The sequence below is a fragment of the Lolium perenne genome, chromosome 4 (assembly GCF_019359855.2).
Source record: "Lolium perenne isolate Kyuss_39 chromosome 4, Kyuss_2.0, whole genome shotgun sequence".
Classification (NCBI taxonomy): Eukaryota; Viridiplantae; Streptophyta; class Magnoliopsida; order Poales; family Poaceae; genus Lolium; species Lolium perenne.
In genome coordinates, this window is record NC_067247.2 from 333,013,717 (window position 1) to 333,039,537 (window position 25,821).

At 48.1% G+C, this 25,821-nt stretch overlaps 1 protein-coding gene across 2 annotated transcripts; it reads left to right on the forward strand.

Moving 5' to 3' along the window:
• The first annotated feature begins 13,240 nt into the window (after positions 1–13,240).
• LOC127296494 (GDP-mannose transporter GONST3) lies at positions 13,241–17,289 on the forward strand. 2 transcript variants are annotated; one of them, XM_051326589.2, is made up of 2 exons: positions 13,241–13,605; positions 15,917–17,289. In XM_051326589.2, exon 2 carries the CDS (start codon positions 15,917–15,919, stop codon positions 17,006–17,008), a length of 1,092 nt encoding a protein of 363 aa, XP_051182549.1. In that variant the 5' UTR covers positions 13,241–13,605; the 3' UTR covers positions 17,009–17,289. The 2 variants fall into 2 exon arrangements, with proteins under 2 accessions (XP_051182549.1, XP_051182548.1); XM_051326588.2 differs by lacking the exon at positions 13,241–13,605 and adding an exon at positions 14,292–14,524.
• Positions 17,290–25,821: the final 8,532 nt, after the last annotated feature.

The window sequence follows — 25,821 nt, forward strand, 5'->3', positions numbered from 1 at the left end:
TTCTCATCATCAGCGTCTGCCACAACGACTTTATTGAAAATACAATAAAATAGATAAACAACTAGTCTAGTCGATCTACTCGTCGTCGGAGGTTGTCTCGGTCCAAATGTCGTCCCACCGAGGGTCGTTGTCGGCCCAAGTTGTATTCGGGTTATCGAGCTCGAACACGGCGACAGCCCGACGATGGCGCCTGTTGGACCTGCGTTGTGCCCGGAGGTCAGCGAAGAACGCGGCGGTGTTGTCGATGTCGTTGGGGAACTGCGCCCTCCACTGGCGCATCAACTCCTCGTCGTGCTCGGCGATTGCGATCCGGCGCTGCACCTGGCGGTGGCGGCGACGGTCCTCGTCGTCGACGAGGCACGGCGTCGGCGCGAGGAACTCCGCCTCCTCTAGCGATTCGACGTCTGGGAAGTTCATGTCGCACCGTGGCCGCCGAAATCGCCATGCGGCCGCGTCGTAAGCGCGCGCCGCCAGCTCCGGGGTGTTGTACGTGCCGAGGGTGAGCCGGAAGCCACCGGCACGCATCTCGGCGTAGAACCTACCGTTCGGCCGCGCTCGGACGCCACGGAAACCGGACGAGCCGCGACGGCGCGGCGGCATCCCGGTGACGAATGAACGGAGGCGACGGCGACGTGTGGTTCCGCGCGCACGCGGCGCTTTATAGCACAGCGACGCGGCAAGTTTGGCGACAGGTGGCGTGGGGAAGCGGCGGGGCGTGGCACGTGGAAGCGGCGGCGACAGGTGGCGCGGGAAGCGGCGGGCGTGGCACGTGGAAGCAGCGGCGACAGTGGCGCGGAAGCGGCGGGCGTGGCACGTGGAAGCGGGATCTACACGCCGCACGGCGGTGGCGGCGGGGCGAGGCACGTGGAAGCCGCTGCGAAACGTGGCACGGGGAAGGGACACGTGTGGCGGTGGCGGTGGTGGCATACATGGCGGTGGCGGTGGGCGGGCAGTACACGGCGGTGGCCCGTACATGGCGGTGACGGCGGGCGAGGCACGTGGAAGCGGCGGCGACACGTGGCACGGGGAAGGGACACGTGTGGCGGTGGCGGTGGTGGGCAGTACACGGCGGTGGCCCGTACATGGCGGTGACGGCGGGGCGAGGCACGTGGAAGCGGCGGCGACACGTGGCACGGGGAAGGGACACGTGTGGTGGTGGTGGTGGTGGCCAGTACATGGCGGTGGCGGTGGTGGGCAGTACACGGCGGTGGCCCGTACATGGCGGTGACGGCGGGGCGAGGCACGTGGAAGCGGCGGCGACACGTGGCACGGGGAAGGGACACGTGGGGCGGTGGCGGGGCGGGCCAGGCCATGGCGGTGGCGGTGGTGGGCAGTACACGGCGGTGGCCCGTACATGGCGGTGACGGTGGTGGCCAGGCGGTGGCGGTGGCGACAGTGGCCACTACACGGCGGTGGCGGCGGTGGACACGTGTGGCAGTGCGGTGGCTTTTTTTCATTTGAAATAAGGCGGGAATGAAATTTTTAAAAAAAAGTGGCCTTTGGACCCGGTTTGTATTACAAACCGGGACTAAAGGCCTTTTTTGCGCGCGCAGCGAAAACGCAGCAAAACTGGCCTTTTGTCCCGGTTTGTATTACAAACCGGGTCTAAAGAGGGTCTTTGGACCCGGTTTGTAATACAAACCGGGACCAAAGGGGGCACTATAATCGCAACTCCTTCGTCTCCGCGGAGATCAATCTGCGGAGACGAACGAGCGCACGCCGCCAGGCCGCCAATCGCCGCGCGCGCCGTAGCCGTCGCCGTCGCCGTCCACCGCGCTGCCGCGCGCCGCCGCCGCCCGCGTCACCGCCACCGCCCGCGCCTCTTCTCTCCCGCGCGTGCGGCGCGGGCCTCGACCGCCGCCGGCCGCCACTCCGCGCGCTCTCCGCCGCCACTCCTCCACGCCCGCCGCCGCTTCCTCCACGCCCGCCGCCGCCTCCTCTCTCCTCCACCGCCGCGCGCCTCCTCTCCGCTGGCAAGCAATCAAGGTGAGAGCTCCCGGCCACCTGGCCTTTTTTTTTTCTTTCTTTTTTAGTCTTTTTTTTTAGATTAGTTTGTTAATTAGTTAGAAAAATTAGATTAGTTTGTTAAGTTAGAAAAATTAGTTTACTTTGTTAATTAGTTAGAAAAATTAGATTAGTTTGTTAAGTTAGAAAAATTAGTTAAAACAATATAGTTAGAAAATTAATTAGTAAAATTAGTTAGTAAAATATTTAGTTAGTGTGTTAGTGAAAAATAGTTAGAACTTTAGTTAAAACAATAGTTAGTGTGTTAGTGTAAAATAGTTAGCGCGCAAAAATGCCGGCGCCCCCCCAAATAGAGATGTACGACGGCGCACCAAAACTAGAGATGTTCGCCGCGCGGTGACCCCTTACGCGGTAGTGCCGGCGCCCCCAAATAGAGATGTACGCCGGCGCCCCTTACGCGGTAGTGCCGGCGCCCCAAATAGAGGATGTACGCCGGTGCCCCTTACGCGGTAGTGCCGGCGCCCCAAATGGAGGATGTTGTGCCGGCGCCTTACGTGGTGTGCGGCCGCTCTGGCCGGCGCCCCCAAATAGAAGATGTTGTGCCGGTGCCCCCTTACGCGGGAGTGCCGGCGCCACCCGAATAGAGTATGTAGTGCCGGCGCCCCCCAAATGGTAGTGCCGGCGCCGACTAACATATAGTGAAGTTATTTTTTAATTTATGTTAACGTTGGTACATATATATATGATTTGTTTTCGTAGCTACGATGCCGCGACAGCCGCCGCGCCGTGGTCTGACTCTTCTAGAGGAGATGGAGCAGATGGGGGAGGTCCGGGACTGGGCACCGCCGGGGTGGCACTGGGAGGTCTTAGCTTCCGGGTCGCGCACCTTGGTGCGGAATCCGGGTCCCGTTGTCGACCCGGATATTCTTTGGTGGAGGTCTTATGGGCCACGGTCGTTTCGTAGGGAGCCAGCCCGCCGGAGGAGGTAGCTCAGCGCATTGAAGCGGAGGACCAGCACGTTCGCCGTTACATGTACGCGTTAGACAACATGTATAGGACCGGATGGAGCGTTATGCGGGGATCTCATGTTAGCTATGCTCCCGTTGTTGTTCCGTGGCTTTGGGGGCACACCCAGCGCGGCTCAGACCCGGCCGGCGCCCTCTAGGACCCGGTCTGCGCGGTTGAGTGGTTGTAGTAGTGATTGATATGTATTAGGGTTAAATAAACATGAACCCGATCTATGTATGCATGTAATCGCAGATTCTGCTTTCAGCACTATATTATCGATCCTTAGTTAAGAACTACACATATGTAACTCCATTTTCAGTTTTCCGCATTATCCTTAATTTGATCATATGATGGTTCCTATGTATAGCTTGCAGGTCGTTGTAGAAAGCATGGACAGAGATGAAATTCAAGAAAATTTCATGGAGGAACTCATAGCAAACGGTACTGGATGATCGCGACGACGACGTTATTCCAGATGATGGCGGTGACGATGTCACCGCAACTTATTTGAATGACTCCGGTGAGGGAGCGGAGGATATTGAGGAAGAAGATCCTAGTGGCGCCGGTGAGGAACAAGATCATCATAATGGCTCCCGAACTGTAGTTATCACCGAGGTATATAAATTAATTAAGCCGCTGTTGATCGACTAGATGCATTAACTAATGAAATTGTACTGACTATGAACTATTTCTTTTTAGCCCTCCGGATCGAGCACTTCTTCTGTAAAGTCGAGGAAGCGAGGCCCGGCCAAAAAGTTGGATGACGGTGTTAGGCACGACATCACCCACATCGAGAAGGATGGTAAACCGATTGCTCCAGAGAAAGGTGCAAAGTCATTTATAGCTCAATGCGGAGTGCTTGTTAGGGACCACGTCCCGATCACCGTTCGAGAATGGCACAAGCCGAAGGGACTAGTGCTGTCTCGCAGAGGAAGAAGCTCAAGGTCTTTATATCGATGATGTAGCCAAAAACAGCATTATGAACAAGCTCATGTCACATTTCAACATAGTACCCGAAGAGGGGGGTGACGCTGAAAAGGCCAAGATGGAGCAGGCCCTCCGCGAGTTTGGCAAGAAGAAGATGGCCGAACTATTCAAGAGCCACAAGAAAAGATTGCGCCGCCTTATCAAGTTAAAGAAGACTCCGGACAGTGAGAAGGTAAAAAATCACTGGGACGAATTCGTGAAGTACAAAGCACGGAGTCGAAGAATTTTTGAGAAGGTCGGAAATAAATAAGGCAAATGCTGCGTTGAAGCTATATCACCAAATTCTCGGGGTCCAGGTGGATACAGGCTAACCGTCCTAAGTGGCAGGCAGCTGAGGCGGAACTGACCAGTAAAGGGATCAGATTAGGGACACACGGTTGGATCGAACGGTGCAAGGAGTGGTTCTACGGGATTGGGGGAACGTTGGATCCAGAAACAGGGAAGTGCATCTATAAGAAAGCTCATCTGAAGGTTCCCATTGATGCCCTGGAAAAAGCACATAGGGACGTGGAGGCGGGGTTGTTCCAGCCCGAAAGAGAGAACGATGAGCTGACACGCGCCCTTGGGAACAAAGAACACGGCGGACGAACACGAGGCACAAAGCAGGCTCCGTTCCGTGGAAGTATGGCTTTCTGCGGAAAGGAAGAGATTTCCGATAAAAGCCATGAGAGGAGGAAGGCAAGGGAAACAGACCGCCCGGCTAACTTAGAGGAGGGTATGAGCACCATGCAAGCCCAATTAACCATGGTAACCCAAGTACTTACATCTCGGATGGCTCGGGGGCAGGTCGTAGATCCCGCACCGCTCAATGCCCTCGCCCGCCGCAATCTCAACCACACCGGAAAAGCAGCGTGGCTTCCTCTCGGCAGGTGGATAATGATGATGATGATGACCAGGTGGTCGAGCCTCCTCGCTACCCCGTGGATGATCTCACTGAGAGCCGTCCTTGTGAGCTGCATGTTAAAGTTTTCAACCTATCCTTCAAGGCGGCGGTCGGCATCCTCTTACCTACAAGGTCTTACCATTGCCGTCCGGTCCAAGACGACTTTGCTGTTGTGATGGTGGATGAAGTGTTGAGAGAGTATGAGGGGTTGGTGCTTGAGCACCCCGGCAGGTGAAGATGGGGAAATCAAAGAACCGGGAGAAGCCCGTAGAACCACCGTGCAATGGCGGAAGGAGAACATTGTGTTTCCGGGTGAGAAGCCAACAAGCAGGCCACCTCCGCCTCCTCCGCCACCCGTGCAGCCTCCTCCGCGTGATGATTCTCCTCTCGCGCGATGATGATTCCCCTATCCATGACCAGTCTCCTCCGCGTGAAAATACTCCGCCGCCTCCTCCTCCTCGTCAGGAGACTCCGCCGCTTCCACCTAAGCAAAAGAGGAAGCGGTCCGCGGCACCTCCTACAGCTCTGAACAGATCATCAACTCCAATGAGGGCACAGACTCCAGAGTTGTTACCACATGAGCCGACTGATGAGCAAAAGGCGTTTCTTGCGCCGAAGAAGATGTTTATTCCACCGCAGCATGCTGAAGCACTTTGCCGAGACGAGAATGAAGAGACCTGAGCCGAGAGCTGATTATGACCGCTCTCTTGGACAGTCCTCTAGAGCGAGCAAAGAAGCAAAAGTCGCCCAGCTTGGACAAGCAGGACATTCAGGCTGCACCCCACTTCATCGTGGAGCCATATCATGATCCAGAGACGGCATCGATGATCGAACGGGCGGCTAGAGCTCAGGGAGCATCAGTTGAGTACGAAGATTACTATCCAACGGCTCAAGTGGTAAACAAGTATAGATACGGATCTGATCTCGTCAAACCTGGCGAGCTCGCGCGTCTAGGGACTCGGATGCGAAGGTTGCATGACCGGTACCTGAAAGCCTGTCGAAGATGTGAAAGCTACATCACGGTGTATCTTAGAGATGAGCATTACTTCCGGGGGGAAGACGAGATAAACCTTGAGTTAGAAGAACTGTTTCAGTTATTCAATCAAGACGCCCTCGACAAAGCTGTCATCGGTTGCTACCGCTGTAAGTGATTTATTTGTGTAATTAAGTTTGTAGCTCATTCATTTGCACTAACAATTATCCTCATTATATTCTTTGTGTACGCTATACATTTAATTATGCAGAATGAAGAAGCTGGAATACAAAAGAGGCAAGCTCCTACCGCTGGGGTTCATAGACCCAAACACAGTTCATGAAGTTACGGTTCGACGGTACCCCAAGGACACAGAGGACAACATCGTAATGTTTTTAGAGAAGCAAGCAGACAAAGAGGATATATTCTTTCCCTACAACTTCAAGTGAGTGTTATATATAACATACATTATGCTTGTGCACCTTCCACTTTATTCTCGTAATCATTAAGCTATGCTTGTGCAGTTTCCACTTTATTCTCCTAATCATTGATCTTCACCTTGGAGTCGTAAACGTCATGGACTCGAAACGTAAAGAATATGCGGAATGGGCGGACATGGCTGCCATCCTCCAGAGGTAGTTTCAATCAATTTCGTATTGGCATCTTCATCTGCTCTAATTCGAAGATATCATCAACTAATCAATTACTCATTTACTCATTATTTTTTGCCGGGCAGGGCTTGGAAACGGTTCATCAATAGTGTTCCGGCTGACTGGAAACCGGAGCTTACATTTAGAGATTACCCCGTAAGTAGTACTATATATATAGCTATGTCCGTGAAACTTTATATATGATATTTACTTTCAATACGATGCTTGATTATTAGTTTGATCGAACTATTTTTTCGTAAAGTGTATGAGGCAGGAACAAGGGAATAACTTATGTGGATACTACGTCTGCACCTTCATGCGTGACATGTCCTGTCCCAAGGGTGGGGATGCCCAAATACACCACACTCGTGTACGATAACAAATTTTCACAATTAATCTTAATTAGTACCATCTATTGTATTGAGTTCCATTCATATATTGATCTCCTTTTTTAAATATAGATGACACGCCTGCGGGACACTCTCATAACATCGGATCAAATAAAAGCAATTCAAGAGGAAATCGCGGGATTCTTTATTACCGAGGTCCTTACCCCAGGTGGAGAGCACTATCGGAAGATCGTGACGGCGGAGGATATTCGTTCAGGAGATGTTGTATTGTAAATATGCATGCATTACGTGTACTGTGTTGACTATATCGTGTACTGTTGATGATGTCTATATATATTCATGACGATTTTTTGTGGTTTCTTGAATGATATATATATGCATTGCTGAAACTCTGCCGCGGCAGAGAACGCCTCGTTTCTCTCGCCGCGGCAGAAACGCCGGTACAGCCTAAATCCGTGCCGCGGCAGAGAAATAGCAATTCTCTCGCCGGCAGAAACATAGGCCCGGTTCGTACCACGAACCGGGACCAAAGCCCTTCCACCGCGAGCTCCCTCGCCGCACCACGTGTCGAGGCCTTTAGGCCCGGTTTATCTTTGAACCGGGACTAAAGGGTACCCCCTTTAGTCCCGCCTAGTTGGTCCCGGTTCGGGAACCGGGTCTAAAGGCCCAAATGGACCGGGCCTATTGCCCCGTTTTCCACTAGTGGTCGGTTTGGATTGGAATCGCACGTCGTCCGCGCCGATTCGCCCTTTCCTGCCATTGCCGTCGTCTCGCACCTCACGTTGACCCCTGCGAATGTACGATTGTCATCTCCCCTTTTTCCATGGCCGACGAAGCATACTACCGCGCGTGGAAGATGCAGGCCTAGACTACGATCAGCCTTTGTCCCGCTTCTCCCCTCAACTGAATTCCGCGGCTTTCTGTCATTGTAGCTAGTGTACCTAGTCGTGATCAGCTAAGTTCTTGTCCACCATGATTGATGAACCATGAATTTTGATGGCCGACATAGATTGTTAGAACTAGATAACATGTTGCCCCAGATAAAGTGACAGAAATAAGCAATACATTTATTCACACCAGGTAAACACAACACAATTACATTGATACAAATGCTAGAATTGTATTCTTGTTCTTGTTCATCTCTATACTATGTACAAAGGCAACACAATTCTGCCACTCTCCTCTAGAAAAATCATCTCTATATTTTGCTGCATCTTCTCCATGTGTTAACTGAAACCTTCTCTGCAATGAGCTTCTTCTATGCATCTTCAATCCTCGATTCCTTTCTCGCAGCTCCAGTACAAGGGCAGTGGCAGCCCAATACCGCTCGATGTAGCGTCGGCCTCTCGTCGACCAGCAGCATTTGCGTCGCCGCTCAACGACTAGCAGCATCTGCTTCATTGCTCATCGCCCACCGGCATCCGCGTCGCCGCTTGCCGCCCACCAGCCTCCGCATCGCAGCTCGTCGCCCACCAGCCTCCTCGTCGCCACTCGTCGCCAACTAGCCTACGCATGGCCGCTCGCCGCCTAAGAGCATCTCCAGTCGCGTCCCCCAAACCGTCCCCCAAAGCGATTTGGGGCGCGCCGGACAAAAAAATGTTCCCAGCCGCACGCCCCAAAGGCCTTTTTTGTCCGGCGCGGCCCGATACGGTGTCCGGCGTCCCGAGCCCGTCCCCGTCCCACAGGGGACGCACCGGGCACGCCGGACACAACGAAATGAGAGGCGAGGAGGCGCGGGCACGACCCGTCAGCGGCTCGGACGCTCAACCGCCACATACGTAGCGACGGTGCAGTTGCCAGGAAGCGGAACCGTCGCATTGGCAACCGCGTCGACGGCGCGCCAACCCCGCCGGAATGGAGCGCCGACTCCTCGGAAGAGCAACCGCTGCTCTCTTCGACTTCTGCGCCGCCGTTCATCCGCGCTCAATAAGACCCGTACGTACGCCGTACGTACGCCACCATTCATCCAAGCCTCCATCCGACACCTCCAGCGACGATGAGCTACATCTCCCAGCTCCCGTCCGACACCTCCAGCGAGGGAAAGCCTGCTGGCCGGCGCCATTGGTGGGAGAGAGCCAGGACGCCGAGCAGCGGCGACGATTCCCCGCCGCCAGTTGACAGCGAGGAGGAATGGCTGGGCTGGGAGGAGGACGCGGAGGAAGAAGAGAGCGAGGATGCGGCGGCGGCGGTGGCCCGTGCGAAGGCGAAGGCAGCCAAGGCCAAGGCCGCCAAGGCCAAGGCCAAGGCCAAGGAGCAGGCAAAGGCAAAGGCAAAGGCGCAGCCGACGGTCACCGCCGACGACGAGGAGGACTCCGACGCGTCGGGCGCCGACACCGCCTCTTCGGAAGAGGTGGCGAGCAGGAAGCGCCACCGCGATGACGACGACGAGGCGGGGCCATCAGCGAAGAAGAAGAAGTAGATAGTTTATATGTATTTAATTATATTTTTCCGAAGTTTTATATATAATTTGTTTATGTTCAACCGATTTGAATATTAGTAAATAGTTTTTTTCTAGCCAAAAAAAGTACTTTTAATGTTTGGGGGCGGCGTTTGGGGGACGCGGCTGGGGAGCGACGTCCCCCAAACGCGGCACGAACAAAACACGTCCCCCAAACGCTCGATCCGGCGCGGTTTGGGGGACGGTTTGGGGGACGCGACTGGAGATGCTCTAACAGTCTCATGTACGCCTCTCCACGCCTAGCGGCCAACGCGCCGGGCGCCCCCCCCCCCCCCCCGCGTCGCCTCCGCCTCTCTCATATACGAGCAACAACTTTTCCACCATGGTTGTACGTCGAGCGCCTGGGTGCCGCCGTCGCTCCCCCAAGTTCTTGGTTAGGGATTTCAATTTGGAAACATTGCAGACTATACTTATTCAGGGGAGATTAGCCTCGGTTGGAGAATTCACGTTGTGTAGGGGTTTTTTCATAAAAGTTCTGGACGGTAGTGAGGCACATTTTTCCAGCGTGGCAGCGAAGGTGGCAGTTCCTGATTAGTTTTGCATGGTTTATGCAAAGAGATCACAAGTTGGTGTACCACCGAGGCACCTCCATTTTCAAGTTTGTGTACTCATTTGCTCCTATTGTACAAGTTTGTGTACCCCGGGTGCTAATATCTGATTAGTTTTTATCAGGATTTTATTACTTTCAGTTGCATTTGAGGTAATACGTGATAGGCTGGGGGTGGCACCGGTCGGTGAGAAGCTAGTCCAACACCCATTAAGGTGGTTTGTTCATATCCAATGAAAGCCTCTAGAAGTACCGGTTAACAGTGGAATAGTAAGGAGTATGAAAAATACAAGGAGGGTAATGAACGGCCAAAGTTGACATGGGCGGAGGCGGTAAAAAGAGACTTGACGGACTAGAATGTCCCTAAACCGAAATCTTAGTTTACTTGTTTCCTCTCTCTCCTTGTTTTGGTTTTCTTATGTTTCTGTGTTGGGTTTCATATCTAGTCTGCCCCAACTTGCTTAGGAAAAAGGCTTTGTTGGTGGTGTTGTTGTTGTTGTTGTTGTTGTTGTTGTTGTTGTTGTTGTTGTTGTTGTTGTTGTTGTTGTTGTTGTTGTTATTGATGATGATGTGTTTGTAGGTGTTTTGAACATTTATGAACAAAATCACATTGAAAGGAGCCAAGAGAAGGCAATATGGAGGAGTTACGTGCACCCAGACTTTGACATATGGAGGGTGGAAAGTGATATTTTTTCATCATCGTATAAGTAAGATCCAATATTGTGGTGTCGTATACGAATCCAATGAGTCGTTCGTTGCAGCGTTGATTGGATTGGATTGCGAGGAGTGATACGTTGCAAACGTATATATAATTTTTTATGCTCCATGCTTATTTTACACCAATTTCTATATGTTTTGTTTACACTTCGTGGCATTTTTATGCATTTTCTGGAACTAACCTATTAACAACATGCCATAGTGACAGTTCATATTTTCTGCTGTTTTTGTATTTCAGAAAAGTTGTACAGGAAATATTCTCAGAATTGGACGAAACAAAAGTCAAACCGAAGAAGGAGTCTAAAGCAGAGACGGAGAAGAGCCAGGAGGTGGCCACACCATCCCTAGGCGCGGCCCACCCCCTGGCCGCGCCTAGGTATGGTGTGGGCCCCTCGGGCGTCCACCGACCTCCCTCTTTCGCCTATAAATTCACATCCTCGGGAAAAACCTAAGCACCTGAGCCTCCATCCACGAAAAGTTCCGTAGCCGCTGCCATCGTCGACCCTAGATCGGGAGGATTCTGAAGCCCTTCCCGGCACCCTGCCGGAGAGGGAGATCATCACCGGAGGCCTCTTCATCACCATGCCTGCCTCCGAAGTGATGCGTGAGTAGTTCATCTCTGGACTACGGATCCATAGCAGTAGCTAGATGGTTGTATTCTCCTCCATATGCTTCATGTTTAGATCTTGTGAGCTGCCTATCATGATCAAGATCATCTTTATGTAATGCTACATGTTGTGTTTGCTGGGATCCGATGAATATTGAATACTATGCTTGAGTTGATTATAGATCTGTTTATATGTTATTTGTGATCTTGCATGCTCTCCGTTTCTAGTAGATGCTTTGGCCAAGTATGTGCTTGTGACTCCAAGAGGGAGTATTTATGCTCAATAGTGGGTTCATGCCTCTAGTAATCTGGGAGAGTGACAGTAACTCCTAAGGTTGTAGATGTGTTGTTGCTACTAGGGAGAAAACAACAATGCTTTATCCAAGAATAATTCTATTTTTTACTTTACACACGTTACTTAATGCAATAATTTGTTGCTTGCAACTTAATACCCAAAGTTGTTCAGATGATATCTTGAGGGTGGATTATTAGTCATAGATGCAGTTGGATTACGGTCTACGAATCTTGTTGTAATGCCCAAATGAATCTCGTAGTAATCATCTTGTCATGTATGATCTTTATTCTGTCAATTGCCTAGCTGTAATTTATTTACCAGCATGTTATTTATCTTTATGGAGAGACACCTCTAGTGAACTGTGGACCCCGGTCCTTTCTTTTGCACTGATAAAACCATCTACTGCAAAACATTGTTCTCTTTATTTCACTGCAAACAAACATCTCTTTCCACACTATACGTCTAATCCTTTGTTTTCGGCAAAACCAGTGAGATTGACAACCTGACTGCAAGTTGGTGCAACGTATTTTGGTTGTGTTGTGTGCAGGTTCCACGTTGTTGCTGACCCCGGTAGTGCGTCCTGCCAAAGTCAGCCAGCAACACCTTCAGAAGTGATTGCTTTCTCCTACTGGTCGATTCCAAACTTTGGTTTCTTACTGAGGGAAAACTTGCTGTTGTGCTCATCATACCTTCCTCTTGGGGTTTCCCAACTGCGTGCTCTGCACAACATCAAGGAGGAAATCTCTTTCTTGTTGCTCACATCTTCATAGATTGAATCTTGGTTCATTTCTAGATTGGATCTTGAATTCGTTCACATCTCATAGTAAAAATTTGCTATGTTGTGGATCCCATCAATGGGTAATATTCAACTTATCATGACAGACCCAATCATGGAGATAGAGTAATCCTGACATTAATCTCTAAGAATCGAAAGGTAGATTGACCAAAAGAAACCACCAAATGAAAACCAGATGGAGGAGGGGTAAGGTGAACGGGGTGGCGAAGAGACCGAAGACCTTGTAACAAAGAGACTCACCATGGGTGAAATCTAGCTGGTTCGAGATGGAGATGGTGTCTTAAGATGATTCCCCACTGCCAAGGAAGAAGAATGTTGATGGATCTAGGACATAATCTCCAAGAGAGAGCCCATCGCCATGGGCACTACGAGAGCACCCGAGGAGAGCCATAGTAATAATGGACATTTTCTTCTCAAATGAACACAATTTTTGACTATTTTTGTTTGGCATATAGAATCCCATGATACCACAATACCACTACTAAAATTCAAATTTATAACTTCCTAAACAATTGAAAAATGTAGGTCTTTAGAAGATGTGCATTTACAACCCATACAATTGTCATAACCAAATTGAAAATACACAAAGAAAACACAAAAAGACAAATCTAATACTCCCTCCGATTCATATTAATTGACTTCAATATGGATGTATGAATTTTTTTTTTTAAAGATCAAAAGCACCAAAGCCAATATCTTTTTGGTTTCTCTTTCTATATTTCGAATTTGGTTCTGAAATTTCTAGGATTGTAAACCATAACTTATGAAAATTCAACATTTTTAAAAAATATTTAGAATCTTATATATTTTTATTTTACAAAGTGGTATCATGTACTATTTCCTAAGAATCAATCTTCCAATTAAGTTCAAAGTTGTAAAAAAAACAAGAAGGTGGATCAGCGAACAGTAGGCTGGGCCGCCGCAACGCCGGCACTCGACTGCTCCAGATCCGGCGTGGAGTGCGGAAACGGGAAATTAGAATAGGATAGAAACGGCATCCCCGCCGGTCAGCCGGCTTGGCCGTCTCCGCCGGTCGTTTGCCTCCAAACGAGGCGCCTCGAAATCTGCTCCTCCCGCGTCTCCCGGGTCAGATGTCAGAGCTAGGAAAGAAAATTCACCATCCCCATAATCCCGCCTTCCCGTTCCGAGCTAGCTGAATCTTGAGCGAGCGCCCAATCAATCAAGCCGATCCCGAGCATCCAGATCCGGCGACCACCACGTCAAAAACAATTGACCAATTAACCTAGATACATCGCCGCTGCACACTGTGGTTCAGTCGCCAGGCAAACCCCTCTTCACCCCCGCTCTCTCCTCTCGACCGTCGGTGGATCTCTCCTGGAGCTGGGCATCCGAGTTCTACGCGCGAAAGGTCAGTCTCCCGCCCGAGCTGTTCCATCCCCGTCTCTCGCTCTCCTTTGTGCTCAGGCGTCAAAATCCGATCTTGGTTGGCAGTTACATTACAGTCTGCGACGTGTTCTGGTTCAGCACGAAACTGCCGGCAACTGTACTGAATATTCCGTGGCCCTGACCGGCGGCTTGCATCTTCTGTACCTACCGATCTTCAGTTTCTCATCAAGCATTACTTCTGTCACATGTATCCATGTTTCGGCGACTAACTAACTCCAGCGCTTCGATCATGTGCCTCAACAGTTGGTTGAGCTGGCTCGATCGCGAGGCCCCATCACTCCGTCAGCACCGAGCGAGTTCAGGGGAGCACCCCGTGTGCCCGTAACTACTTTAAACTGGTGTCATGGAGGTTTAGGAGGAGCTGTCACGTCGTGGTAGTTGAGGGAGAGGCATCTCCTCGCCAGTTCCCTTCTCCCCTGAACAGACTGCGAGGGAAGAAGCTTCCCTGTTTTCCCGAGGTATTACGTCGCTATGCCAATTTTCAAATCTTGGCCTCTTGTGATCAACTGGGTAGCAGCTAGCACGTTGTATTATTGCGACCTTGTCTCGCTGCTTGACTTGGACAAACCGCTGATTTTTCTTACCAATCCTCTGATCTGGCTGATAGCAACGTCCAAATGTGCTTGTGACGTGCTCCAACCTTATTTGACCTCCCATGTTTAGCATTTCCGTCGTGGGAAAATGCCATTGCGATACCCCTTATATGCGCTTAGTTGATTGGCCTAGCTAGGTGGTTGCTGCATACTGGTCTTCGTTCCTCCCCCTTAGGCCCTGATCACCCCCTCCTTGTTTAAAAGGATACATGCTTCAGTGCTAGAGACCTTGCTGTTGTTGAGTTTGGGCTCGCTACCATGGCTAGCAATCGGACTGGCCGGTTTCAGGTATTGCTTGATCTCTTGGCTTTGTTTCTTCAGCTCTGATGCAATGTTTTTTTTTGTTTGTATGCATCGTTACTAGATCTGTTATGAAGTGTTTCTTTGGTTCTGCCATCGCTTCATTTTGTGCCATTGACTTTTCTTGGAGGTTGGAACCTGTTCTCTTAGTAAATGATGTGTGCTTTCTTTTCGTTTCTACCTTGACCTGCTCGGGCCTTCACCATGATCAACCTTATAAGTTGGCTGAAGGTCATAGCAAAAGATATGAAAGTGCATAGTCAGCACGAATAGATCAATGTCGAAAGAGTAGTTTGTAGAGACAATTCTGGCCCTCAAGAGAAGCTTGGCTCATAGGATGATTGTTTGCTAGAGAAGACTAAAGGGATGGCATAATACTTGCTAACTTAGGCCCCTGATCGCCCAGCTTGTTTAAAACGATACATGCTTCAGTGCTAGAGCGCTTGCTGATGTTGAGTTTGGGCTCGCTACCATGGCTAGTAATCGGTTCCAGGTATTGACTGATCTTGGCTTGGTTTCCTCAGCTGCCTTGTTATGTTACCAGATCTCTCATGTAGTGTTTCTTTGCTGCCGCTAATGCTTTATTTTCTGCCGTTGACTATTTCTTGGAAGTTGGAACCTGCTTTTTAGTACTTCTTGTCTGCTCTTTTTTTGTTTCTACCTTGACCTGTTCGAGTCTCTACCATGATCGACCTCAGTAATTCGTTAATGATTATACCAAAACATAAGTGCAGAGTTAGCACAAACTAACCAAATGTCCAAATTGTAGTTTTATGGGCTATTCTGGTACTTTAGCAGAAACTTGAATCCGAGGATGATTGTTTGCTAGAGAAGATCAAAGAGACGACATAAGACGGACCTGATTTTCAGCACCCATTGTTTGGTTTGGAAAATCAGGTTTTCTTGCTTGTACATGATGGATCATGCTTTCGAACTCTTTTCTTCTCTCAAATATGTGCCGTTGTCTCATAGACGTAGGTACTTCGTTGAAGAAATAGTCTTAGTTTATACTCAATCCTAGCTACGACCTAGGATTTGGTAAAAATATGTTGATTATCCTCAGTTGTACGAGTTACTGGGTTTGAGAAGTAAAACAGGCATCTATGTACATGAGCACTAGTATTTTAATGGATATTGTACATATTATGTAGTATGAAAAATGATTTCAAGACCCAGATACAGGGGCAGGCTAGAGTATATGTGGAGTTATGAAGTGTGTCATCTATCTTTGCACAAAAAGTTGTACCAGTACTTTTCTGCTCTGTCCATTGCTTACTACATTTGTATATGACATCTAACTGTCAAGGGTTCCTCCATCTCCCTTTTTGCAGCTGTAACATGACTTCCAATAGTTAATTAATCTACTTTAAAATGTTGCAGATGTCTAATCTCTCAGAGCCCTCAAGAGAAGATGGTGCAGCCGATGCATCAGTTACTTTACAGAAAACTGGAGGGTGGAATAACACATGGAACACTCTTATGCACCACGCTTCAGTCTATGGCGTGGCTGCTGGTTATTGCCTGTCAGCATCTCTGTTGTCCATTATCAACAAATGGGCAATCACGAAGTTTCCTTACCCTGGAGCACTGACAGCTCTACAATATCTCACTAGTGTTGCTGGAGTTCTCCTATGTGGACAGCTAAAGCTTATTGAGCCTGATAGCCTGAATTTGAGAACCATGTGGAAGTTCTTGCCTGCTGCTGTTATGTTCTACATCTCTATCTTCACAAACAGTGAACTCTTGATGCATGCCAATGTGGACACTTTCATTGTCTTTCGCTCTGCTGTCCCAATATTTGTGGCCATTGGAGAGACGCTTTACCTTCACCAACCATGCCCATCATTGAAGACATGGCTCTCACTTTCCACTATACTTGGTGGGAGTGTGATCTATGTTTTCACCGACAACCAATTCACTGTGACTGCTTACAGCTGGGCAATCGCCTATCTGGCGAGCATGTCTATCGATTTCGTGTACATCAAGCACGTGGTCATGACCATCGGGCTGAACACATGGGGCCTTGTGCTCTACAACAACCTTGAGGCTCTGCTGTTGTTTCCCCTAGAGCTCCTTATAATGGGAGAGTTTGATCAGATGAAGGTGGACAGCTCCAAGATGACTAACTGGCTATCTTTTGATGTTGTCCTTCCTGTTGCTCTGTCATGCCTGTTTGGACTATCAATATCTTTCTTCGGGTTCTCCTGCAGACGGGCCATATCAGCTACCGGATTTACGGTGCTCGGTATAGTGAACAAGCTCCTGACCGTCGTGATCAATCTGCTTATCTGGGACAAGCATGCGTCACTTGTGGGGACAATTGGGCTCTTGATATGCATGTCTGGTGGCGTTCTCTACCAGCAATCCACCACAAAACCGAAGGCTCCCAAGATTGAGCCCAAGGAAGACATTGACGAAGAGGGACAGAAGTTGCTGCATATGCAGCCAGGCCATGAGAGCAGTTCAAAGTAAATGCACACAAGCTTATTTGACAATTCACGAACCATTCAAGGTATACCTGATCAGATGAGAAATCTTGAAATGCAGTAGACATCGGCAATTCATGAGGACCTTAATATCATCCTACAATCTCTTTGTTATTGTATACTGTATTCCATTAGTTAGACATGATTGTTTCGGTGTAGGTTACCAGACAGTTCAAACATACTAGCTCTGAATCTCTGTACACGAAAACAGCAAGTATGCTATTTATCAAACCTCAGGAAAACACTGCATGACTCATGTATTTGTTACTACCTCTGTCCATTTTTTGATGTCAAAAGTTTTGTCTAAATTCAAATGTATCTAGACACTCTTTAGTGCATAGATACCTATAAATTTAGACGAACCGTCAGACATCAATTAATGGATGGAGGGAGCTGCTGCATTTTTTTGTTTTCTTTTTGTTCACATGGGAAGGAATTTTGTCTAACATCAGTACCTGAATCCTGACTTGCGATTGTTTTTTTTTGTGTATGTGTATTGTTGTTGAATTCTGCCAATTGAGGCTTTATTAAGTTAAAGCAGGGCCATGAGGCCTTACCTCTAAAAAACTTGCGATTGTTTTTTATTTACTTTTTGAAGCGGACAGGCGGTTGGTTTTAATCTGTCATCTTATGCAAGTCTACTTTTTTGTTTTGTCAGTCTGGTTGTAATGTAGCAAGGTATATGTTCCAATTTCACCAATAAATAGTATTCCCTCCAGGCCAAATTAATTGTCATTTTATGATCGACATCGAAAACTGCCAAATGTGCCAGGTTATAAATCTTATCGGAACATATGTAATTTGAATACAAATAGAGAATATTAAACTACAAAGCACTCAAAACTGAAGTAAAGACTGAACTGCTAGCACCTGAACTTCATGGACGCTCTGCTCCACCTGGTGCAGCATTTAGAGTTCTTTTTGCTCCTGCTCGACCTCCTGGATCCTCCGGCGCACCTCTGCGATCTCCCTGTTGAACTCAGCCCGCTTCATATCGGCCGCTAGCCGCCACTGGATGGCAATCCGGTTGATTTTGTCCACCAGATCATCGTACCTCTTGCGGATCTCGAGCACTTCTGCCGCGGTTCCAGCGTGGAGAAGCTCCTCGCGTAGTTCGGTGATCTCCGCACGGAAATCAAACCTGCTTACCGCTCCCTGCAGCTCGGCGATCTCAGCCTCGAGTTGGGCGAGCTTCCTGTCGTCCGTCGCCCGCCATTGGGAGATCAGCTGATCCTGCCTATCCATGGCGTCGACGTACTTGTCGCCGAACTGGAGCACGTCGCCCTGCTTGATGTCGTCATCGTAGCGAGGATTGCGCAACCTCTCTGTTGCATCACGTCGTTCTGAAGCAATATAGCTCAAACCACGCAGGATCCAAAAGGGAGCGAGGAGCACTGTGAAGTAAACGGCCAAGCAATGTTCGCCAAATCGGGTAGTATCCTCGGTTATCTTGTCCGGGTACCCTGCGACGTTAGAGAAGCGCCGGATCTTGCCGAAGCCGCTCATGCTGCTGTTGTCGCCGACGACCTTAAGAGTCCTCCTGAAGCTGATCGCGCTGTTCCCGGTTGTTCTGCCGGCGGCGCCGACGGCATTGACGACCATCCTGGCGGCGCCTATGCCCATACGAGCCCTCAACGCCGAGAGCGCCATTGTTGTCTGATAGATTTGCAGAATATGTGATATCGCTTAATAAGATCGAAATCGAAAAACCTGTCTAGCCACCGCCCGATATATATACACCGTATATGGTGGTGGAGCTTGCTGTTGAGATTTGCTCCCCAACGTGTCGGACAATTTTATATCTCTCCACCGCCAGAGTCCGTCCCTGCTGGCTGCTGCTACTGGCCGGCCCGGCTGCTGAAAGCCGACGCGCGCGGGCCTGAGCTAGTTCCGTTGGTCTCTCCTCTGCTGGCTGGTCTCTCCTCCGCTCGCTGATTGAGCCTTACTATTATCGCTGAGATGTGGTCTCATTTTTATCGGCGTTATCAGCCCTGATTCTCTATACTTGTCTGTGGTCTCTAAGGAACATGCTCTTGAGTAGAGTAACCTCACTATTGATAAGTTCTACACGTAGAGCTCTGCTGTATGGCGCCAGCTTGACTCTCTTCGTAGTGTTATCGGTGGTACTTATCCGTGTTGCCGTGTCTAACTTGGAGTTTCAGCGGCTCTACGAGTTCATGTCTCGGCTGCGTACAGTGTTTGAGCCCTGACGTGCTCAAATGTTTGCTCGGGGTCATGTTACTATCTCAGAGATGTTGTCTGAGCTTCCGGTTGAGGAGACTCGTCTGTGTGGTGCTGGTTTGCTTGTAGTACCATGTGTCCTTGTTGTTAGAGCTCCTGTCCCGCCTACCAGTGTGCCAGGACCCCCGCGTCCTAGTCCACTGCTTCTACGCACATCGTCTAGCACTGGCGATCGCTCCTCTCGTGCTGGAGGGTGCTCCTGCTCCTCTCATTTTTGTGACTACTGTTGGAGGCCTAGTCATTATGAGTCTGATTGCTACCAGAAGCATGCCTTTCCCTTCTCCTCTACGCGACCTCGTGCCTCCTCCTCGACTGTTGACTTCACCGAGCAAGATATTGTTAGGCTTAAGCGCCCGCTTGCCTCCTCTGGCTCCTCTTCGACGGGTACTACTGGTTTGGTGACTAGTGCTCCCATCACTGTGCGCCCACCGTCCACAAAGTTAGGTACATCTTCGTGCGATCTGGATTCTAGAGCTTCTTTTCACATGTCCTCTGATTCTTCCGCTCTCTCTTCTCTCCGACCTCTTGATTTTTCTGTTAATGTTCTCACTGTTGATGGCGCTTCTCTTTCTGTTGCTAGTCGCGGCAACATTTCCACTTCGTCTTTTTCTGTTCCTAATGTTTCTCATGTTCCTCGTCTTACCATGAATCTCTTTCCCGATGCTCAGCTTGCTGAATCCGGTTGTTGTGTCATTCTTGATGCTGATTCTTGTTCTGTCCAGGATCATCGCACCAGAGCTATGGTTGGGTATGTCCCTCTACACCGTGACTCTTAGGGTCTTTGGGAGCTCGACTGGATTCGTGTTTCCTCTGCTGCTACTACACCCACAGATCCACGTGCTCTCGCTGCTTCCTCTACCTCCTCCTTTCAGCAGTGGCATCATCTTCTTGGTCATCTTTTTTGCTTCTCGCTTGCCGTCTCTTGTTAGTCGAGGTGTTCTGCAGCATGTCTCAGGTGATGTCTCTTTACAGTGCCAGGGTTGTAGACTTAGAAAGCAGACACAGTTACCTTATCCTATTAGCGAGTCAGTGTCACAACGTCCTTTTGATCACCTGGTTCATTCTAATGTATGCGGTCTGGCTCCCTTCGCTTCGAAGGGGGGGTCATCGCTACTATGTCATTTTTATTGATGATTTCTCTCGCTACACTTGGCTCTACTTTATGACATCTCGTAGTGACGTTCTCTCTCTATATAAGTTCTTTTCTGCCATGGTTCATAGTCAGTATTCCACGCCGATTCGTGAGTTTTGAGCTGACTCTGCTGGTGGGTACATCTCCTAGATGTTGCATGGTTTTCTTGCTGATTAGGATACTCTTGCTCAGTTCTCTTGTCCAGGCGCCCATGCTTAGAACGGCGTGGCTGAGCGCAAGCATCGCCACCTGCTTGAGACGGCTCATGCAATGATGATCGCCGCCTCTCTTCCTCCTCACTTTTTGGCTGAAGCTATACCGACCTCCTCATATATCATCAATATTCAACCTTCATCTGCCCTGCAGGTGGCATTCCTCTCGAGCGTCTCACTGGTCGTTCCCGTGATTACTCAGCGCTCCATCTGTCTGGTTGTGTTTTCTATGTTCTTCTAGCACCACGTGAACGCACCAAGATGACCACTCAGTCCGTTGAGTGTGTTTTTCTTAGATACGGTGATGAGCATTGTGTCTATTGGTGTTGGGATCCCGTTGGTTGCCGGATGCACATTTCTCGGGATGTGAGTTTTGATGAACCCCGACCTTTCTATCTGCGTCCCTCCTCCTCGACCTACTCTGTGGAGGACATCTCTTTTCTCATGTTTCCTATTGTCCCTCCTTCGATGCCTACTGTTCCAACTCTCCCGAGTCCCTCCCACTATTGATCTCACACCGTCTTCACCCACCAGCTCCTCGCCTCTCACCTCACCACCCTCTCCACCTTCCTCTCTGATGTCTCCTTCTTTGCCTACGGTGATTCATCCCTTCCCGTTTCACTACTCCCGTTGTCCACGTGATGATGATGCCTCTCCTGACATGCCTCTCCGCCTGAGCTGACTCCTAACCTTCGTGCTCAGGCTCGCCCTCCGCTTGATCGCTGTTCTCCCACTCACTATGGTATTTATATTGTCCTTGAGCCGGCCACTTATTGGGATGCCATTGCTCATCCCGAATGGCAGCTAGCGATGGCTAAGGAGATTGCCACGCTGGAGCGCACCAGCAATTGGGATGTTGTTACTCCCACTCTATCTTGTTCGTCCATCACGTGCAAGTGGATCTACATGATCAAGACTCGCTCTGATGGTTCTCTTGGGCGCTACAAGGCTCGTCTTGTGGCTCGCGACTTTCAGCAGGAGCATGGTCGTGACTATGATGAGACCTTTTCTCCAGTGGCCTACATGACCACTGTTCACACTCTCCTTGTTGTTGCTTCTGTTCGTCACTAGTCTATCTCCTAGCTTGATGTTCATAACGCTTTTCTTAATGGCAAGTTACGCGAGGAAGTATATATGCAACCACTCCAGGGTATTCTATTTCTGATGGCATGGTCTGTCGTTTCCAGTGCTCCCTCTATGGCCTTAAGCAAGCCCCTCGCGCCTATTTTGAGCGTTTTGCCTCTGTGATGTCTGCAACTGGCTTTTTTCCTAGCGCACATGATCTTGTGATATTTGTACACACATCTTCTTGTGGTTGGACTCTTCTTCTTCTCTATGTTAATGACATGATCATCACTGGTGACGACTCTGAATACATTTCCTTTGTCAAGGCCCGTTTCTGTGAGCAGTTTCTCATGACTGATCTTGGTCATGTTCGCTACTTCCTTGGGATTAAGGTCTCCTCTACCTCCGATGGATTCTCTATCTCCTGGGACAATTACATTCACGACCTTCTTACTCGTACCGCTCTTGGTGATGAACGCACTGTTGAGACTCATATGGAGCTCAATATGCATCTCCGCTCCACCGATGGCGATCCTTTGCCTGATCTGAAGCGCTACCGTCACTTGGTTGGGAGCCTTGTCTACCTCGCTGACACCCGTCCTAACATCTCCTATCTTGTCCACATTTTGAGTCAGTTCATGTCTGCTCCCACCACTGTCCAATACAGTCACCTTTTCCGTATCCTCCGATATCTTCGTGGCACGATCTCCTGCTGTCTTTTCTTTCCTCGTTTCAGTACCTTACAGCTACAGGCCTACCCAATTGTTAAGTGAGCTAGTGATCCATCGGATCGCCGGTCCCTTTCTTCCTACTATGTTTTCTTGGTGGTTCCCTCATTGCTTGGGAGACCAAGAAACATACAGCAGTCTCCCGTTCGAGTGTAGAGCCTGAGTTGAGAGCGATGGTTCTCTTGACAGCAGAGATGACTCGGTTACGCTGGTTATTGGAATATTTTGGTGTTTCTGTTTCCGCCCCGACTCCTCTCTTGTCTGATAGTACTGGCGTCATCAGCATTGCGTGTGATCCGGTGAAGCATGAGATCACCAAGCACATCGGTGTCAAGGACATTGGTGTCGACGCTTCCATTGTGCGTACTGCTGTGCAGGATCAGGTTCTCGCTCTATAGTATGTGGTTAAAATTAGCTAACTTCTTCACAAAGGTCCATACTAGAGCGCAACATGGGTTCTTTCTCTCCAAACTTAGTGTTGTTGATTCACCATGAGTTTGGAGGGAGGGAGGGGGGGGGGGGGGGGGGTTAGTGACGTATAATCTCCTTTTTTTGTATACCCACATTTTATAAGGGGGTTCCTGCACTTTACACACATATACTTGTATTGGCCTTTGGCACCAATGAATACTAGTTGCCAACTCACAACACACACGACGTTCACAACCAGTACCATGTGGCTACTCCCTTCGATTCATATTAACTTTCACTAATATAGATGCATCTAAACATATTTTAATTTTAGATACATCCATATTGGCAACAAGTAATATGAATTGAAGAGAGTATGAAAGATGGGTTTGATCCCTGAGCATGCTTTCGGAGGACACGCCTCCGCAGTTGGGTTTGATCCCTGTTGCCATGCACCAGCTTAGATATGGAATTGATCAAAACTTTCAGTACCATCTTCTAGCAGGAAAATTGCCAGTGAATAGGTAATTTAAAAAGAAAGAAAGAAACGCGGGCGTGCGACCCCATTGTTTTGCTGCTCTGTTACTTGCACGGGCGGGCATGTGCGTGCCTGGCTGGCTGGGCTGGCCTGGCCGTGGCCAGTTAGTTTTTATTTTTATTTATTTTCCTTCTTTTATTCTCCTTTGTTATCTTTTTTATAAATCGATTTAGGCTACCAAATTGATTCAATTTTTTTTATCTGCCCAGTAGGATTTTCTGACATTAAGGATTACTCTTTCAGTTTAAAATAAAACTACAAGAGTAGATTTTTTACATACTTTTCCTATAGGCTATTTAGGAAAACAAGAACATAATTTGGATTTATTGAAATCAAGCGATTAAAATATTTCTCGAAACTGAAACCTTTCACATGGTTTATTTCAAACATGGATTTTGATATTGTAGTCGAAAATGACTCAAATGATTATAAAACTAATTTTGGTCAAAATCAAATTACAAAAATGTTATTATGCATATAATGCCTTATATGGATATTATGCAAAAATAAAATTAGGCTTGAAGTTCTTTTCAGTAAGACAAGTCTTAAATAAACTAAACTTTTGGATAATTTTATTTTTAGGGGCATTTGTTAAACTTTTAAAATGACTTCATGTTTAAAGAGAAAACCAAATTCGAACAGTTTGAAACCCACTTCACAAGCTTAAGAAAACAATTCTAAAAGTTTTGGTTTCTTCTCAAATCCAAACAAGATATAGAATATGAATTATTTTTCTCTCTTTTGAAACAAGCCCTCGAAAGTTTTCTTTTCATTCATAATTTTCAAAATTCAAGCAATTCAATCAACTTAAATTATTAATTTAACATTTAAATTTTTTGAAAACTTTGGGTTGTTAGAGCAATTTTGGCTTTGTGAGTTTTCCTTTACTTGCAACAAAAAAAAACAATTTTCATATTCCGAGCGGCGACCTTTTTTTTGTGTGAAACCGCTACAAGAAATTTGCAATCATATGATACCACCGCACAAAAATAGAAGACTACTTTTGTACTATGGTTCACATATTTGCTGATGGTGATGGCTTTCTGGAAACTCGTGATATTTTCTATAATGTCCTGGAGATTTCTCTAGGAGTGGGCTGGATATTTCTCTAGAAGTGGGCTAAATTTGAACTACACGTCTTCTTTCGCTAGTTCCAGATTTTATTAAAAATTTCATTTTTAGGTACACAACATGTTTTTTTTGTCATAGTTATGATGTCCCTCTGTTGTGCCCGCCACTCCCATTCTTGCAAAAGGTCATTCAGACGGATCCTAATTTGAGCACAACACACTCGGAAAAAATCAGAAAATCATGAAGCCTTCACGAAGGCCATTTTATGTGAACTAGTTGCGAGGAAAAATTAAAACTTTTGAAATACGATAGTTACTCTGAAAACCCCTTCACAAAATAAGCTCCTGCCTACCAAGCTCTATGGCTTTTAGGGAAAATGAGTTAGGTCAGTACCTTGGACATGTCAGAGTTTGATGGGACGAGCCCGTGGGCACGTGCATGAGCCTTGTGAGGGGAAGAAATGTAGGATTTGTGAGTTTTCAAAACCATTTTTCATTTTCCGAGCACATAAATAGTTTTAGTTTGTGAAACCGCTACAGGAAGCTTGCAATCATACGACACCTACGCACAAAAATAGAAGACCATTTTTGTAATATGGTTCACGTACCTGCTGATTGCGCTGTATTTCTGGTAACTTACGATATTTTCTACCGTGTCGTGTCGACTTAGCTAGAAGTGAGCCAAATTTGAACTACAAGTCAACTTTCGCTAGTTCATTTTCTGGTCCACAACGTACTGTTTTAGCAGAGGTATGATGTTGCCATCACATGAGTGAAAGGGAAATTAATTGTCGAAATCTAATATCTTTGCCTCTTGTCAAGATTTGACACTAGGGAAAAATAGTCTTTGTCGAATGTCCGTTAGAGAGCACTCGACAAAGGCGAGCGGCGTTAGGTTCCCATCAATTGGAGGGCGAGTAGACACGTGGGGCACGACCTTGCCGAGTGTCAAAAATCCACACTAGGCATAGGTAGCCTATTATGGGTGTCCAATTTTGACACTCCGCAAAGAAACACTTTGGCATGTATTTTTCTTCACCGAATATATTTGCTGCCTTTACCGTGTAACAAGTCTTTACCATGTAACAAATGAAACCTTTGCCGAGTACCTCATCCTTTGACACTCGGAAGCCGTATATAGCCAGCAAAGATCGTGTTTCCGGTAGAAAATAACTTGAACTTGAGGACATCAACAAAAAAAATACTTGGGTTTAATCATTAGAGTATGACACTACAATTGGTCTTCCTTCTTAGCGTGGATATTAAAACAATGTAGTGTAAAATGCCAAAATAGTAGCTCATTTTGCTCAATATTGTGAAACTATACACGAGTATAGGAAATAAGTAGTTAATCCAACCCGGTGGAATTGGTTGCATTTTTGTGCATCATACATGTTAATAC